At 38.1% G+C, this 19,132-nt stretch overlaps 1 protein-coding gene across 2 annotated transcripts in view; it reads right to left on the bottom strand.

Moving 5' to 3' along the window:
* Positions 1-3,016: 3,016 nt before the first annotated feature.
* Positions 3,017-19,132, bottom strand: part of foxj3 (forkhead box J3) — a 96,693-nt gene continuing 80,577 nt past the window's right edge. Inside the window, exons 6-12 of one of the 2 annotated variants that reach the window (XM_079857702.1) lie at positions 12,301-12,429; positions 10,230-10,404; positions 7,333-7,755; positions 6,855-6,956; positions 5,899-6,087; positions 5,708-5,809; positions 3,017-4,872 (exon numbers count right to left, since the gene is read on the bottom strand). In XM_079857702.1, coding sequence (XP_079713828.1) covers positions 4,760-4,872; positions 5,708-5,809; positions 5,899-6,087; positions 6,855-6,956; positions 7,333-7,755; positions 10,230-10,404; positions 12,301-12,429 — 1,233 coding nt within the window. In that variant the 3' untranslated portion in view covers positions 3,017-4,759. Of the gene's footprint in view, positions 4,873-5,707; positions 5,822-5,898; positions 6,088-6,854; positions 6,957-7,332; positions 7,756-10,229; positions 10,405-12,300; positions 12,430-19,132 lie in introns of both variants that reach the window. The other variant, XM_079857701.1, reaches the window with a different exon arrangement.

Here is a 19,132-nt window from a genome sequence, read left to right on the forward strand (position 1 = left end):
TCCTAATGACACTTCAGTTATTTTACAGCACTAAAACCAATACAAAGAGAAGCCGTGTCATCTTATTGGACAGCAAAAGTAATAAACCGTGCAATAACAAAAAGGACAAAAAGGGGAAAATAAAGGAAACAACAAATACAAGTAATGACCAGGACAAAATCAAACAGAAAACAAAGATTAAAATAGAATATAAACACTGAAACACTGAATGTTGAACCATAGTACAGGTAAAAGGTAGTGTCACACAAAAAGCCAACGCATTTTCATCACATATATACAATATAGATATATACATACTGTGTCACCCTTGGATTGGACAATAACAAAATACTCTGTATTCATCTCCCTCTTTTCTTTCGCAGGTGAACCCGAGCCCTTGCCTTGATCCCTCACCACTCCAGAGGAAAAAAGGACAATCGAAAACACATATATTTACAATAAGCACAACAACACACCAACAATGAATAAAATAGGCTCCAAATACCAGAACTTGTTGGCAGTTTTCTCCCATAAATGTAACAAGGCTTCTCAAATCTTCCTTGATTACAGTAATCTCTCTGGCAGATACGCGCGTCTCCACTTGTTTTAAGTTCTTTTTTCTTCTTTTGTTTTACGAAAACTGAGTTGTCTTTAAACAGTTAAAACTTTCACACAACACAAACACAAAATCAAAGGAGCAATGTTTTTACTTTTTCTTTTTTGAGAAAAAGAGGAAGAGAGAGAGAGAGAGAGAGAGAGAGAGAGAGAAAACTCATCACCTGTTCAGCTCATATTCTCTTGCGCTCTCTTGAAGCTTTCAGTTCAGTCCGATCCTTCAGACTTACTTTACGCCAATTACCCGGCCGACTTAAATGTTGCAAAGTTAGACTTCCTCTCTTTGGCAAACAAGAGATCCAAACACATCACTACCACGAATAGATTGGCAATACATACAAAATATTTCCAACTTAAAACAGACACACCTCCTCCTATCCAGACAAACCATTATGGAGGGTGAACACCACAGTATGGTATTAAAGTTCACACCGAGGGTGGATCGATGCCAGACATTCACTCGAGGGAGATCCTGCTTGAGTTAATGAACGACATGAACGCTTGTGCTTCTGACTTCTTTTCAAAGTGCACAAATGACCAGATAAAAGCTCTGAAAGCTCTTTGTATGACAAACACTGAGGCTAGGTGAATGAGGCTTGTGAACACTTCAACAGTATCCAAACAAAAACACGAGACGAACAACCGATAAAAAAGAAAACCGGAAGATAAGGATGCAGAGAGCCAAAGCAGATTTGGGCAATGGAGCTTAGCTTAAGAACAATATGCACAGCATCGCAGTCAAACAAAAAACACAGACGTTAAACAGTCGGTCAGGGGTAAAGTGGATAACAGTTCTGTCACTGTTTTTCTTCTCTTGTAAAAGCACACTCACAAATTCAGTATCATGGCCAGTTGAGGTTGATTTTAGGGTTATGTTTGGCTTCGGTAATACGCTTTCACCAATTTAAACCCCATTAGCATCTGGTTATGTAATGATGGAATACACGGATATGTAAAGAACTACACAGCTGATGGTGGACGGGATTGGGTGAACAATCAGGCTGAAATGTCATGAACATGATGAGAATTTGACTGGGTTCCTTTTAGGGTGAATCTCTCAAAATCCATCTTATTTCACCCCAACATAAAAAAATTAATATTTTGATCAAAGAAACTTTTTTTAAGACCATTAAGTTCTATTATATATATTCTATACATTTTTATTATTTTAAAAACCTGGTAAGTAAAGTAATTGAAGGAAAAAAGCAGAATAAAACTAGCCTAGAAATGTATTTTGCAAAAAAATGTATTTTGCAGCCAGGGTAGTCTAGCAACTCTCCATTGACTTTCGTGCTGGAAAAATCTAAATTGGGTCAGGCCAATCACATCGTGTATAGAGTAGGCGGGGCGGGCTTAACATAATGACGAGAGTTGTGACGGTTCCCTGCTACTTGAAAACAAAGAAGAGTTGCTGCTGCTGGAGAACAGTCTTTCGAATCGGCTTTGGCCGCGACTCTGGAGGACTTGGAATTAAGTTTTTCTTTGAGAAAAGAGCAAAGAACGGCACTTAAGTCATTCTTTAAAAAAGGAAGATGTGTTCGTATAGTTTTGCCGGCCAGATTCAAAAGTTGAATCTATCAACTAACGTTAGCTCCGCTGTTAGGAAAACGCTCTGGTTGGTTGAAGCGCTGTCCTATTGTGTGCAGAGGGAATTTGAAAGACAACCGTTTATCCCGCCCCTCGGATTGAGCCGTGTCTATGGTGTGTTCCCAGACCTAACATCTTGATGTAGGCTAGAATAAAACAGTATTTTATTTTATATCAGTATTTGTTATTCTGCCTTTACCATAAATTGAATTTCTCCATTTGATTTTTTTTCATGAAACAATAAAAATACTGTATTACAGTAATGAGAAAATGACTAGAGAATAATCGGGGAATTACAAAAATATTTTTTTTTTCCATTTTTTAATTTCTCATGTTAATAAATGTCACAACTCCAAATCTTAATGGTCTTAAAAATAGATGCCTCTAAGCAAAACAATTTCTTTTTTCTCTTTCTGATTTTGAGGTTGTAATGAGACACATTTTCATGACATTAGAAGGACATACAGTATATGACAAACCGTTATGTAGGGTTCATGGATCCATGACATTAAGGGCCTTAGGGATCAAAGGCCAATACATGTCAATGACTAGTGTAAATACTTTGTTTGAGAGTTTATAATACTGAAATACAAAAAGGAAAAAACAACTGTCATTAGATCATTTCACTTTTACAAGTCTAATTGCACGTACACTTTGATAAATAATAAAACAAATCCCATAAGATGACTGAAAACTACTAGAAGCCAAGGAGACTCGGGAGTGCGTAAACATTCAAGCTATGGGAAACAGATCCACTCCTTCCCTTTTCAACCGCACTTAATGGCTTTTCTAAATAAGCACTTCTCTCTAGAATTTGTTCTAATCGAAGTGCTACTTTTCACTGATAAATACCCTGCTAAAGGTCAACAGCCTGCACCAATTTCTATTTTGGGTTCCGCTATTCTAGTCCACATCCTGTGCATTCGTTTTGTGCTCTTCAAAAGAGATGATTGTAATCACTGATAGCCCTAAATTAATCATATTGCACAAACACATTCCATAATATCGCTGATATAATAAAATGACACTGTGGTTTGTTACGCTAGCAGACACTTTCAACTAAATGTTTAAAAAATACAGACTGTAGTATGTAGTAATTACAGCAATAGTTGGGCTACGCTTGATTACAGTCTAGTTCCTGGTCGATTTTGAAGGACGGTGTGAATGTGTGTGATTTTAAACTTTGCAAGACTTTAGTAGCAGAATTTCAAATGCAGCAGTTAACATTCCTCCAACATAAGGCTATTAGTGTATCTAAATATTTCAGTCATCTCCTTTCCTCTCGGTATTACGCTACACCCGACGTCCAAAAGCAACAGCTAAAGTGAGGGTACGCTCTCTGCAAAAAGTCCTTGTCAGTGCAGCAAAGAGCAAGCGATTTCATGTCGGTTGGTCCTAGGGTTAAAATAAAGAGGGCTCTTTTATTGCGGACCATTAAGCAAATGTGCCTTGACGTGATTTCATCTCCTTCTCAACGCTGCTGTAAAGAGCCACACAGCAGGATGATTTCTGAATGTGAACAGGGCTCTCCGTTATCCCACAAATCTCCGGTCTGCTCCTAAACAATGCGTGAACGTTTCAGTGGCAGGTCCTGAGGGCTTTAAATGAACTTAAAAGCAATGCAGTCCAATTGGGAGACTACAGTTTGACGGGTGATAGTTGACAGAACGAGGATTGTACATGCAAACGTAAAGCGTTTAGGGAAACCGTTAATAGTGAGGTCTGGATCGATATCATTTTCTGACGCACACGTTTAGACTTGCCTAAAACTATTAGTGACAAAAAAACATGACACACTTCAGGCAGCAAAGATACACAAGTACAAATACTGCAGGTAATGTGGTTTACACGTTTCATTACGAGCCTTAATGATCAGTAAAATCTGCTAGAATCGGAAGCATGGCGACTTCGACATGTTACAGTGTGTAGGGTCAGAGGAGCAAAAAAAGAAAGAAAAAAGGGGCTACTTGTGCCTGAATGACCAGAGAGAACAACGGTAGGTGCTTTGAGTATCACGTTACCTGCACCATAGGCCCTCTTCTGAAAAGTGCCCTGCATCTCAGAGGAAGTTTCACAACACAAATGAGGGAGCCAATCTTGTCTGATAGGCAGTCAAGGCCTGAGTTAGTCATCATGAGAGGGGAGAACAAGCCAGACATATTACTCGAAAATCACAGAATAACAGTTGAAGAGCAGGGGCGAGAGCTTGGCAATTGAGCGGGCTTGTAGAAAGGCTGTGGGTTGGGAGACATTTGACATAAACATGAACCACTTGCCCCTTGGACAAGTATAAAAGCGATCACTTAAATGTCCTAGTAAATGTGATTGTCTTCAAAGTAATATCTTTTTTTGTTTGTTTGTTTTTGTTTCATAAAAACACCAGGAACACAGGAGTCTCTTTCAGGTCATAATGAACAACACCTGCACTATTTTTCAAGTGTCCCGTTCCAATCTGCCTTCTGTCACGGGCATGCAGACACCTCAGGTCCAGCCCTCTTGCTCTGTAACACAAACACTCTGCCTCCATTCGCTCCTCTCTCGTTTTGCCTGCACCACTCTTTTGCGTTCTGGGACTGGGTTAGACGATGGAGTCCCAGTCAAAGTCATCCTGGATGTCGTCGGCGGGCATGCGGCGCATCTGGAAGTTTCCAGCAGGCATCATATGCTGCTGGTTCATCTGAGCGTGATGGCCTGAGGACAGAGCAGAGGGGAACGGTCACGACACACAAATGCTTTGACGTGCATTTTTAGAAAATCATATTCCTACACATATCGTAGAAAGTTGCAACCTGGGTAAGTGTTAAATTCAAACTACCAGTGAATTATACACAGGTTCCCTTGTGATCTTAAACAAACCTAGTGTAAGTAAGGTGTATATGCTTGTTACTATGTGGTTGAATGTGTTTTACAGTGTTGCTCTGGCGTTATTAATGTGTTTTGGAATATCAGGGAGTCTCTATGATATCCTGGTCACTATATATGGCTCAGTTCCTCTGGCTGCACGATTTAAGGCATCATTCACATCAGTAGCATAAACTGTGCACAGCAGGATAATTCAGCAAGGATGCATTCAACTGATCAAAATTGACAGTCAACGCATTTATAACGTTAAAAAAGATCTCTATTTATCAAAGATTTTTTAACTGTTTTCAACATTGATAATAATAAGAAATGAGCACCAAATCTGCATATTAGAATGATTTCTGAAGGATCATGTGACACTGAAGACTGGAGTAATGATGCTGAAAATTCAGCTTTGTCATCACAGGAATAAATCACATTTTATTATATATTAAAATAAGAAATTGCAATAATATTTCATAATACTACTGTTTTTACTGTCTTGGTGAGAATAAGAGACTTATTTAAAAAAAAGATTTGAGCAATAGTATATGTAATACCAATTGTATGTAATTATGTGATGGTATCAAAAAACATTTTAGTTTTTAAACACTAGCTCCAGTTCAACATGCTGGAAAATTGAGGCCATTTGATTGTTGATATAAGAGCTATAAAAGACAAGGACCTGTCATAGTGGGGCCAGCGCTGCTCATGGGCGGCATATGAGGATATCCCGGCGGACCCATCATAGAACTCAAGCTCTGTCTCGAATCCATGTACATGTTTCCTGAAAAACAAACTGATGTTACTATGTTACTATTGTGGCAGTCTTAATGTATGACACAGTGGATTTTAGGGATGCTAAAGTGCATTCACCTGTGTTGATGTGTGGGCTGGGCTTGTTTGGGTGCATGGAGCCGTGGCACACTGGAGGCTGTACTGCCCCCTGTGGCTGGATTCCAGTGCGAGCAAAGAACTGATTGATGGAAGAGCAGAGGTCTGCCATCTGAGTGGGCTCGAGAGACCAGTTATTCAGCTCCGCCTGCCTCATGCTCTCTTTCAAACCTTCAGAAAAACAATGACAGAAAATTTCACCAAACTAAAAAGCCTTAAAACACTTCATATTTATGGCTACTGTTTTAAAATGACATGCAAAGTGACTTGCACAATGAATTAATATACAAAACAAATAAAGCACAGAAATTGCTTAGCAGGCCCCCCCTGTTCAAGTTAATAAGCAATCCTGAGACAGTCTATTAAAACTGTTTATATCTTTTCTTGATTCAAAATGCTAGTTTAAAAGGCAGGTCTGTCATTTTTCAGTATAACTACTAAAATAAAAATTTAGCTCATCACACAGATTTAAAATAAAATAAGCTCAGAGTTGTTATATTTATAATATTTAAATAAATAAAATAATTGAATTGAATTGTATTTAAATGACAACATATTTAAATAAAATAATTTAAAAGTTTATATTTAAATAAATATTAAATGTTTAAATAGTTGTTATTGTTTGCATAAAGCAATTAATTCTTTTGAAGAACAAATTGTTTTTTTTATTAAATAATAAAAATACTTAATAGCTAATTAAGTAAAAAAGATTAAAAATATATTTTAAGTGCATCAAATAACTACTTTAAATGATTTATTATCATCCATTCCAACGTACTACGTATCATTATTATGTATCATGAGATGAATGGGATCTAGTTCAAAATGAATAGCCTGAAATGCCAAAACCATGAAATATTAACTTTTTCATTAGCATTTATAGTCTCTTGAAATAATTACAGCAATTATAGTATACAAGTAAGGCATTTTGATTATACCTTGGAAGGGTGACAGATCCACATCAGCCCAGTTGTAACTGCTGGCGATGCGGCAGCTTTCTTTCAGCGCATCCAGGTTGGGGTACCAGTCACTGGGAAGACCTGTAGATAAAACAAGAAGGTAGTGAAGGCCACAGCAGAACTCATCTGGATGCGTGGAAGCAGCTTCCTGTTTGAGCCAGCAGGGGGAGCCATAACCCTCTGCTACAGGCCTGCTCCCTGAAGTGTGCTGGATTTGCTTTGTTCTCATTAGAGCGAGCTATATAAATCACCTCATGATTTACTGCAGACTGCTCTAAAGTTGTCATAAATTTCTTAATCTAAAATAAATGACTGTTAGAAGAGGCCTGAATAAATCGGCCTGTCAGGGCATTGCCAGCACAGAAGGAAGTATGCTGAGGGTTCGAGACAGAAAGCAAGAGGAAAAGAAGACAGACGATCAGATAGCAAGAACTATCACAGACAAGCAGACTCTTACCGGTGTTGCACTGCATCTGTTGCTGGGCAGGATGAGGCTGGTGGGAGAGATTCTGGTGCTGCTGTTGCTGTGCCGTGTGCTGGCCGTGGGCCTGGTGCTGGGAGGGATGCTGCCCGTGCTGGCTGTGTTGGCTGTGCTGGGGATGTTGGCTGTGCTGGCTGTGTGCCGTGTGCGGGTGCTGGCTGTGCTGGGTGTGAGGGCCATGTTGGGAGAGGTGCTGTCCGTGGGGCGAGTTGTGGGCCGAGTGAGGGGGGTGGGAGAGAGGCACCTGGCTACCGCTGTTGGGGATGTTGTTGGGGTGAGAGTTAGTGATGCTGTTCTGGTTGTTGTGAGGGTGGGTGCTGATGGTGCTGCTGGGGGAGTGTTGGTAAGAGCAGGAGGTGTGGGTCTGCTGGGACGACTCCGAGGGCATTCCCATCAGACCTGTGAGGATCAAACAGACAGAGCATCATATAAAAAATGCTGTCTACATCTGATCAGAATTTAAGACAAATTTTTAAAAAAGTAGGGACATTTTCAAAAATTACTCAAATCATAGTCACTGATATGTAACACTTTATATTAAGGTTGCATATGTAACACAATAGTTAACATGGACTAACAAGACAATCACTTTACAGCATTAATCTATCTTCTGGTTATTGATCTTAAATGTGAATTTCTACACATACTAACACATTCGTAACAAAACATTTATAATATTTATAATCTTAAATCTTAAATTAATCGTAATCTATTTGCGGGAAAAAATACATGATAACATTATGCACAAATAAACTGTTAACAGAAACTGTTTATATCAATATAAAATAAAAATATATGAAAATTATTTAATTTAATTAAATATTATTAATAATATACATCAATTACTAGTAATTATCAATAACAAAATGCAAATATAAATGAGGGAAGATTACTAACTGCTGTAATAAATGTATACGCATTGTTAGTTCACAGTACTTCACACATTCACTAATAGCTAATTAGTCCAGAACAGTACAGCTACACAGTACAGAACCTTATGGTAAAGTGTTATGTAAAACTTGACGGTCAAACGGTTGCCATGCATACTCCAATTAGTCAGTGTTTGAGCCAGCAACAAGTTTGACTCCAGTTTGTGACTTTCTGATCTCATTTCCTACTCTTTTCATAATAATACTTTCTCTTATCCAGTCTTTATTAATGTAGTAAAAAGGCCAAAACATTTTGAAAACTTCTGTCTCTTTTAAAATGCACCAGGGTGCTGAGACAGTGACTCAGGACAAAGTCATGGTAAGCCCTCTTAAACCGAACCAGAATTTCTATAACTTTTCATTTGTGCAGCGATTGTTTTGAACTAGTTTCTAAAAACGCCTGACAAGCTTCCAACATCTGTACACTCAATAGCAATCACCGAAGCGTGCGGCTCGCGGTCTTAAGAGGCCCTGTCCATCATGGCGCTGGCACTGTAAACCTATTTCTGTGGAGAGCTTTTAGAGCCGACTGAGGGGTCCTGCATCGCTGCAATCGCCAGAGAACACTCATCGGCGGGGTGACAGGGGTGCATCTCTTATCAGCAGAGAAAGCCTATTGTCCAACCATGGGAGAGCACAGAAAGCAATTAGCTAGCAGCTCCCCTGAATAATAATGCGATTCATTACCTATTATCAAAGCCAGTGAATTAGCTCAGTGTCTCCAGCAGTGGGGTGTGAAATCCTCTCGCCAGCTTTATTTGCTCATTTTAATTGCCCAAGCTTGTCTGACTAAGAGATTTCACTTTTATGCACATAAAAAGGTAACAACTTTCAGCTAATGAAACATAGATGATAGATTAAAGAAGTTCACTTTGGAAACATTAACATGAAAAGCATCTGATTTGAGCAAAGTAGGTTAGACACAGGGGCTCGTCTGGCGTTGCACGCAACCCACTTGTCAAGTGCTTTTTGAACATCAGTCAATCAGATTACAAACAATAGGAATTAACTTCTAAAAGAGAGGCAAGCTCGCAGTGAACCAAATCTAGCGCTGCAATGTCCCTATACCTATTTGATGGGCTGCCATTTGAGATGGAGAACTCTTTCAATGAAAAACATCTTGCCGTACACCAAGCCAATATCGTCCTTACAATTCATGATATATACAAAAACAGCGTGTAAAAAAAAGAAAGCATTTTCCAAATAAATCGTCACAAAAAAATAAAAATAAAATCCATTAACTGGAAGTTACCTATAATTTTAAAATGCACAGTTCTTAATGATAAATTATGATAAATAACATCAACCACAGACACCATCCTTGTCTTGATGTTTTAAAGTATTTCATAATGCTTTCGGCTACGAATAATAATGCCATTGTCCACTACATTATATTTAATTATTTTGGAATACATTAAATTGCATATATTGCAAAATAAATAGTGATGTAAAGTCTACAGAAAGAAAGCAAGCTCAGCTAAAGCGTCGATCAATTTTAAGTTACTATCTTCTGATATAATTAATGGCATAAAAATTTGATGAATTATTTATAACATTTTATACTATAAACTAGTTTACCTATAAATATTATAAATTATTATATATAATAACTAAATATTCTAAAACAACTAAAATAAAGCCAATAAAATGTTATTAATAAATTATTATAAACACTATAAATTATTTATTTAGCAATATATAGTTTCTGAAAATCACAATCTTAGGCAGGCACATACAGAATCTGTACACATACAAATTCTGAAGAACCTAACAGCTTCACACAATCTCCACTCTATGCATGTTGGTTTATTAATCATTTTGGCTGATATGATGGTGCTTTCAGCTACCAATAAGACTGAAGTGCTCTCAGCTCTGCACATGGCACAAATAGTCTGCAGACTCCATCTGGACTTGGCCGACGTGGGATGTCCGTGTGTAACTCACCCTGTTGGTTGTAGGACTGCTCAAACACAGTCTTGTAAAGGCTGCGGAAGGAGGCACTGAGATCTTCGAAGTCAGAGAAGAGCAGCTGCTTGTCTCGGTCCGGTATGCTGTACTGGGCCTGAGGGGCCTGCTGCAAGCCCATGGACTGGGACACCGGTTCTGGATGACTCGACACCTAAAGGGGGAGGAGAGGAGGAATGCAAGATGCAAGATTAGCAACAATGACAGAAATCAGCCTTGCCACTCGACACGGCAGAGCTGCTCAGCCAGGCCCAGTGACCGGCAGATTAGAGCTCAGATAGAACATGACAGCACTGACTACAACACTCAGGATCACGGCACAGGAAATTAACTGCCAGACACACTGCAACACAATACGCAGGAGCCAAATCTCAGGCGCACAAAACCCCTTCAATCCTTGACCGTTTATTTACGAGCACAGCTGAATCTGTACATAACCATACAGCCATGATCAAAACAGACGCGTCTCTTGAGAGACTCTCTGAAGTTGTTTTTACGGCTGTTTATTCTGTAATTAACAGCTTGGCGAAACTAACTGAGCAACGCAACCGAAATCGACAGCGAGATCATAAAAGCTTGCCTGCAAAAAACAGGCACTGATCCATAAAACAAATCTTTCTAATGATAAATATCCTTCTAACTAAATACAGTACAGGTTTGCCCATCAAAACGAATTAGCTTGTGTGTCTAAACTCTCACATCTATGAAATCCTAAGTGTTGCACTCCAAAGGGGATCTGCTCACTGTTTTGAGTCTGAAGAAATGCCTTTCGTGCCCAGAATGAGTGATTCATTGAATGGCTCCCAAGGCCTCCATAATGCCGGGCATATTTGTGGCGTACACAAGGGCAGAGGCTCTGCCATGTCTAGCTCAAGACAACAGTGTTTAACAGACTGGAGAGGCTGGCAAAACAGTCATCTGGACTCCAAAGAAGTCAAATTCTAGCTGTTGGTGCGAACTGGTGATGGGAAATTTATGCATTTTATAAATGTATACTATTTTGTCCAAATAAATTTTAAATAAAACAAAGTAAAATCAGTCCTTTAAAATGCTACAAGTGCATCAGAAAATTTGAATGAAAAATATGAGATTTGCTAAAGATTAGGCTACATTTAACTATGTTATTAAATTATTAGTGGTTTAAAAGACTAAATTTAATGCGTCTTAAATGGGAAATTAATATACACAATGAAACATACAATATTGACCCATATATACTGAATATCAGGAAATCCAAAAAATAATAATTTATATAAATAAAAACACACACAGTACCTGTCAAAAGTTTGGAAACATTACACATACAGTACACTCACATATCGTTATGCACATATACTGTGCATCCCTACATTATCCTGTGGTACCCATCATTTTGTATCTCATCACAGTTGCAAAATTGTAAAATCAGAGAGCAGGAAACCCTAGTTACTTAGCACAATCAAAAAAACAAAAACTTGCATAAGGAAAGACCTGCTTGCATGCAACATTAGCAGCAGAGACTAATTGTACACAAGAAATATGAGCAGTGGGAGTCAGATGACACACTATGCATCACTGTAAAGATGAGCGCATATAATCTGGTTATGTTCAAACAGACTACAGTGTTCGAATAAGCTGGATGGAGCTGAAAAAGAGAGACAGAGAGACTGAGAAAGAGAGAGAGAGAGAGCATTGTCTGGACCACTGAAGTGAATCTATCAGTGTCTGTGCCGGATCAATGCTGAGAGCCTGGAGCGAGAAGCATGCGGGGCTTCTAGGGGACCACAACAAAGCAGCGGCTTCTCTGGTGGGAGGACATCAGAGGCAGCGTCTCTCTTTAGCAGCGCTCCAGCAGTATGAGCTCTGCCTTTCATTCCCTTAACCTCGGTGTCAGCACGCTCCCATGCACAGGCCTCCAATCTCTGGCAATCTGTCTAACGCACTGGAATCTTGCTGCTTTTCATAAAGTAGATCCACAATAAAACTCAGCAAATTAAGAGCTTTGCATCAGGTTCACGAGGTTAAAGAGTGGAATAGTGGCTGCAAAGTTTGATGAAAACTGGACTCTTACCGGTGTGTAGCTGTGCACGCTGCCCACGCTGTTGAGATTAACAGAGGCCAGACTCTGATCAGATAGGCTATTGTTAAGGCTGCTTCGAGGGCTGTCACTCCCCTCCTGGTCAGGGTTGTACAATGCCACCTGGAAATCAAGAAAGGGAAAGGGTTAATGACTTGGGAGTGTCTATGATAAAAATCTAGTTTAAAATACATGTGCCAAGTTCTTAGACATGTACTCTTTTATGTTTATGTTGGTGTCATACAGTTTTGCAAAACTTTAATACCATTAACACCTTTAATAATACTAAAAGGGTTAAATGTAATGACACTAAAAAGGACAACATTTTCCTTACACATTGAATACATGTGAATGTACAAATTCTTTTTACTAAAATATAAAAAAGAAATGAAATATGTTATATTAATATGTATTTCATAATATATTTGATAATTCTTTACTATGATATGAAGACAGTAGTATTAAGTATGTATGTAAAAAAATAATTGAATAATAATTAAAATGTATAAAATATATTGTATTAATAAATATATTAAATATATAAGATAGTATACAATAAAAAATATATTAATTATATTCCGTTAAATTACGTTTTTTCCCCTTTATTATGATATCAAAACAGTTGCATATTAAACATTTTATGAATAAAATGATTAGATATATAGACTATATAAAATATATTTATGAATATCAAAATGAATCAGCACTCAGAAAAACATGTTTATTATAGAAGATATGAATTCAGGTAATTGCATTTTAATGTATTTTTGAAAACATTAATACACAGGACCAAGAAAATGAGTAAGCTACTGTGCTATTTCATCCATTGTCAGGTACATTCCAGAAGTTAGTTTGAGATACGACAAGAAGTCTCTGTAGTGCAGAGGAAAAGCCAATCAAACAGAAACCACCTAGTTTCAGAGGTCTTAAGGGGAATTCTTATCCCTTTTCAAACTGTAACAGAAACAGAACAGACGGTTGCGTCACACACGTGACGTGTGGCATGCGTACACCACACTCTGTACACGAGTAAGGTCAGTTAATACGCCGCGCCCCACACTGTGCCTCATATGGAGGGAGAGCGTGGCTGGTGGCCAGCAAGATGATCTGCTGTCTCAGACGGCTGAGAGGGGAGAGCTCTCCTTCAGTAAAGGTCACGATGCTGGCAGCGTTGAAACCGTCAACTTGCACAGCGCAAATTGGTTTGGGACAGCTCACAAAGGTCCCGAATGCTACAGAGACCCTGACCTTTCTGTGTGCACTGTTGAATGCGCAGTTTTCCGAAGCGTAAGAACCTCGACTTCAAAATGATAATCCCAATTATCATTTGAAAAGCTGAACTGCAAATATGTGCTGGTTGCAAAATGAGAATAAATAAAGCATTGGAGGGATGGTATGGGAATGAATATAATGAGCTCCTGGGAGAATAGTCCTACATTGAGTTCGCCGTGGTAGGAAAGGATGAATGGAATCGCAACAATGCTGGCCGTGCTCGCATCACACGCCACATGTCTTGGCAGCCACAGAATAGTGCTAAAACTATGCAACAAGTCCCAAGATTCACCTGGATGTGTAAGGCCGTACAGAGACTTTCATGCTACACTAAAACACTAAACATTAAAACACGGTCATTATTTACTCTCCCACATGTCGTTCAAAATTCTGTGTGACTTACTTTCTTATGCTGAACACAAAAGAAGATATTTAGAAAAATGTCTTAATGTTTTTTTGTCAATAACATGCAAGTCAGTGGGGTCCAAAACAACATTCGAGCGCATTGACTTTTATTTTATGGACCTTTTCCAAATCGCAGGGCAAGCAATTTCAAGAGTGAAAGGCCCTCCAAAAATGATGTTGCTGCAAGAGATGCAACAAACGCTTCGGTCCTGTTCCCCTTTGACTCAGCGAGACAGCAGATAGAAAGACACATTACAGATCACGGTCTCTTACAGAGAATTATCATTCAAGCAGAATAAATGTTTCCCAATCCTATTATTCCCTGTTCATCAAAAGAGCGGAGCATAACGGTTGCTGGGGCTGCACTGGATTGAGGGTGGATGGGGGGTTAATGTCATAGAATGATTTGCATATTATAACTCTTCCCTCTTTCAGCTATGTTTAGGCCTGGAAACAGTACATTACTAGAACAACTAACCCTGTGCGCAACTAAGCACTGAGAGGCTCAGGCAAGTCAAAAATTCAATCACGCAGAAAACAGTTACAATTATAATCAAAACCTGGTGTGAAGAACAAGTATAAATGTTGTGTAATTAAGTCATAAAAGAGGCTTTTAGCCATGAGCCTTTCACCACAATCTATTTTTACTCCCTGTATCCATAAAGTATGATTTAAAGACCTCATCACACTGTGGTTTGTTCAAGGCCTAAAACGTAGACGCCTACACACTGTGTGCACGTCCGCACACACACATATACACAGTGGGAAAGTAACACGCAGAGAGAAGGTAAGGGGTGAACAAATCCATTGCAAATACTCCTGTGTGTTTGCTGCAGTGGAAAAGGAGCGCTATATTTAGCCGTGAATTAAAGTCAAAAGCCAGTGGAGTCTTTTATACAGGCGACTAATCTGCAGCATGAGACAAGGATTATGAAATCAAAGAGAAATCCACCCAGGTGTCTCTAACAATAACTCGCATTCAAAAGAAAACTCTATGCAATTTAGATACAATGTTTGAAAGAAATAAAGGACAGAAAGAAATATAAAGAATAATAATTAAAGTTTAGCTTATGTTTCAATCCATATTACACTTTCAATATAAGAAGAAATAATAACAATACATATATGCATATTTAAATATAAATCAATAAATATTAAAATGATTAATTACATAACATTTTTACTATGCAATTAAGTCAGAAAAAAAAGTAATTCAGCTTCAAACCATTTTAAGTTACAATCTTTAAATATAATTCAATTCAATATAATAATAATAATAAATATTTAAAATATATTGAAATAATATACATAAATATAATATTAACATAATAAAATTACATGCACACACACACACACACACATATCAAATACTTTTATGGCATCAGTTAGAAAGTTAATGTTCATGTTAAGCATTAAGTATGATTATAATCTTTCAATATAATAAAATTATAAATATAATAAAATATATTTCAATAATTTTATAAATATGATCAATGAATATAATGAAATATAAAATATTTTAAATAATTTTAAAACTATTTTAATATGCTAACTTCTTAGCAATAAGCCTGTAGTATACAACAGTTAACACATTTTCCTGTTGAACTCATTCTGCAGATTTTAAACCCTAACCCTCCTTAAAATCAGCAACATCCATAAATCAGATTCCATCTATGGGTCTGCTCAGTAGGCTTAACCAACCGAACTGAAAGAGGGAAAAGCACTGCATGATGATCATTTAATCTGAGGGAGAGAGAGAATGCTCAGTCACAGCCAGGCTTTCCTTCTCAATGTTATGCAGCACAGGCGCTTTCCCATTGGCCTGCACCGGCAGGCGGGAAAGTATGAGAAAGAGGGAATTCCTGTGGCTTGGCATGGAACACTCAAGAGGCGTGGCGTGTTCTCTGTTTACAGGGCCCACACTGAGAAACAGCATCTCCAAGGAGCCACCGAACTCTGCAGTCTTGTTTTCGCTCTCCTGCGTGTTCGGTTTCTAATCTATCAGCGTTTCGAGTAGGAGGGCAAAGAAAGCATATGCTCATGGGATAACCTCAAAATCCCATTCTGGGTGGATCTTGAAATTCTTCCCATATGAATCAGTCATACCTTATGCTCGCATTGTTTTGTTGTGTGAAACACTGTACAAGGGGAACAGTCGTTAGAGATGTGCTAAAACAATAATAATATTGCAATAAAACAATCACTAAAAAGCTTTATTGTTCTCATAGGTTGGGTTTCAAAACCTAGTGAACTTCCAACATCAGGAGCATTCAGAGACAAACTCCAGAACATTTGCTAAGAAAAGCTAGCAAAAAAGAGAGGATGACAGAAAGTCAATTGTAAAATGTACTTAATATTCATTCAATATTGAAAATAATCTATAAAAAGCTGGAAAACAACAACAACTGAAAACTGAAATTAAACAATGTACTCAATTTGCATGCTTATATTACACTATCACTTTATTAGTTCCAAATTGGTCACTTATAAGGTTCAATTTCAGCTAAGACAAATCACTAATACTGGAGGTTTTGCAAAGAAATGTTACAAACACAACAATTCTATATACACTGTATAACCAAATGTAACATCTGCACATATTGTATTTTATCCAGATGAACAGATCACCAAACTTACTATAATTCAATCCAAATGAATTCCACATCCCCCTCACCATCATCTTAAACACCATGCTTAATGTGAAATACTATTGGTTTAATGCCTGAAGTAAATTAATAACTGATGGTTTTGGGCTTTGTAAAAGCACTCCAGAGAGAGCGAGCAGCCCGCAACAGGCCAAGAGTGAAGCGCTTAAGGTTAAAAAGCCTATTTAAATTTCAGAGTGTTTTACTCTATTTCTTTTTACACACTTCTCCATGAAGTCATGCCACAAAGGGCGAGTTACGGAGAGAGTCACTCGGGGTGCACTGCCTAGAAGCATTCAGCAGGTAATCATACTTCCAAACATTAAACTGTTCTCTTGCAGAGAAGTACTGCAAGCATTTAGCACTACAAAGCTTTTAAAGATGGAGTACAAACTTTAAACCAACTTAACTTTCACTATAAAGGAATATTCTGTTAAGTTAACTATAAGTTAAGCTGACTATAAAGGTGCAGTCAAATGTCTGTGAAATTTCACAGACAAAAAAAGGTCCATTGTTTATTGTCAAGAAGTGATGTATGAAGCACAACTAACAAAGCCACTTTCAAACCAAGCAGCTTTCCCTTGGTTTGCCCAACTTAAACCCTTCGTGAAATCTGCGTAAGAGTCTTTTGCCTTCATATGAAAATTCAGACTGCATGGATTTCTATAGAAATAACTGGATTTTGTCTGTGAAAATTCACAGTAAAATGGTAAATAATAGGGATGTCCCGATACCACTTTTTCACTTCCGATACCGATACCGATGCCGCAGCTTTGGCTATTTGCCGATACCGATATCAATCCGATATTTTTATTTTATTCTTGAACTAATACTAATAATAATAAAATATAATGGAAGCACTTTGCTCAATTAGCCACATAAAAACTCACTAAAATGGAGAACAAATACTTCTCCAGTATATAGTCCACAACAACAGTTGATAATGAAAGACTGCCAGCCTTTATTCAAAAGACCTTGAGATATGTTTGGTAACCTGAATGCATTTAAAATTAATTTGCTATATTTCAGATCAATATATTTGTTTCCTTAAAATTTTAATCAACTTTAACTTTATTCTCATCTGAATTATAAATAATTTATTTCTGTATAAAATAATACTAGCCTACTTTTAAAAACACATTTGATTTTCTTTTTTATTCAATGTAGAATGTGTAACTTAAAAATAAACAGATTAGTGCTCTGTTTTAGGACAAGAAATGAAAACCAATGCAATGATGAATGTCCAAAAGATGAGATCATTTTTGCTTTTAAACAGCTTGTGTGTGTGTGTGTGCGTGTGATTTTGGTTGGGTGACAGTTACAGTTTGACAAGAGTTTACAGTTTGACAAAAGCACAATGTTGTGTTTTACACAAATATAAGTAGGCTAAACACTTTTTGCAGTTTTAATGATGTCCTGTATGAAAATGACGGAGTATGTTTTTATGTTTCCACTGTTCGATCGCGCCCGTGCCTCTCTCTCTCTGACACACACACACACTCCAGCATTGCAATCTTGACATCGCAGCCTGTTCATTTTGCTGCATTCACACCAAACCAAACGCGAATAGAGCGTCAAATTTGCGTCTATCGCGTCTAGTTCGATGCTTGAACAGTTTGAATCCATTCGCGCGTCCAAAGCGAATAGGACACGCCGCGCGCGTATAATGATAAAGTGAGCGTTTGAAGCGATGTAGACGCGCGTTCAGAGCTAAGGCGGGCTACAGATTAGGTGTCCCTAAAGAACCCGCATATTATGCGCGTATCTAACAGTAACGTTAGTTCCGTATTACATTAATTAATGTGCACGCGAGATTTATTTATTTTTATACCGTGTATTCTCTGTGTAAATCCATGCACCGAACGTACGTTCAGTACGAATACGTACCGTTCCACCCCTAATGGGTATCGGATCATAGGTATCGGATAATTTTTTTTTCTCCCCTCCGATATCCGATCTAGCATTTTGGGCCAGTATCGGCACGATACCGATGCCGTGGATCGGATCGGGACATCCCTAGTAAATAAGACAGCACCTTAAATGTGCAGTATGTAAGATTGACAGCTAGCGGTTAAAATGGGTACTGTAGTCCAAATTCAAAATATTGGAGAGTCGTTTCCCCCGCCCCCTCCTCCTCAGACTCAACGCTCGCGCCGGTTGCCAGTTTGAGGACACGCAACAGGAACGAGTGAAATTCACAATGAAATGCGGGGAGACTTACACACTGTAAGTTGATGAGTTGACTTATTGATTTATGATGAGTTGATATCGCGTTTTAATTTGCTCCCATTCATAGAGATTTTTAGATGGGTGCTGAGGATTTTTAGGTTGGGTAGAATCTGCGATCTCTGACCCAGTTTGTTCGCTGGCTTCCATGGCTGCTGTAGCGTTGTTTTTCAGAAAAATGAGTATGTGAACTCAGCATGTTGCCTAAATATCTGCAAACATATGGTATTTTTATGCTTTAGTACAGTCAAAAACTTACATACAGCACCTTTAATGTT

Source organism: Squalius cephalus, assembly GCF_949319135.1.
Source record: "Squalius cephalus genome assembly, chromosome: 22".
NCBI lineage: Eukaryota > Metazoa > Chordata > Actinopteri > Cypriniformes > Leuciscidae > Squalius > Squalius cephalus.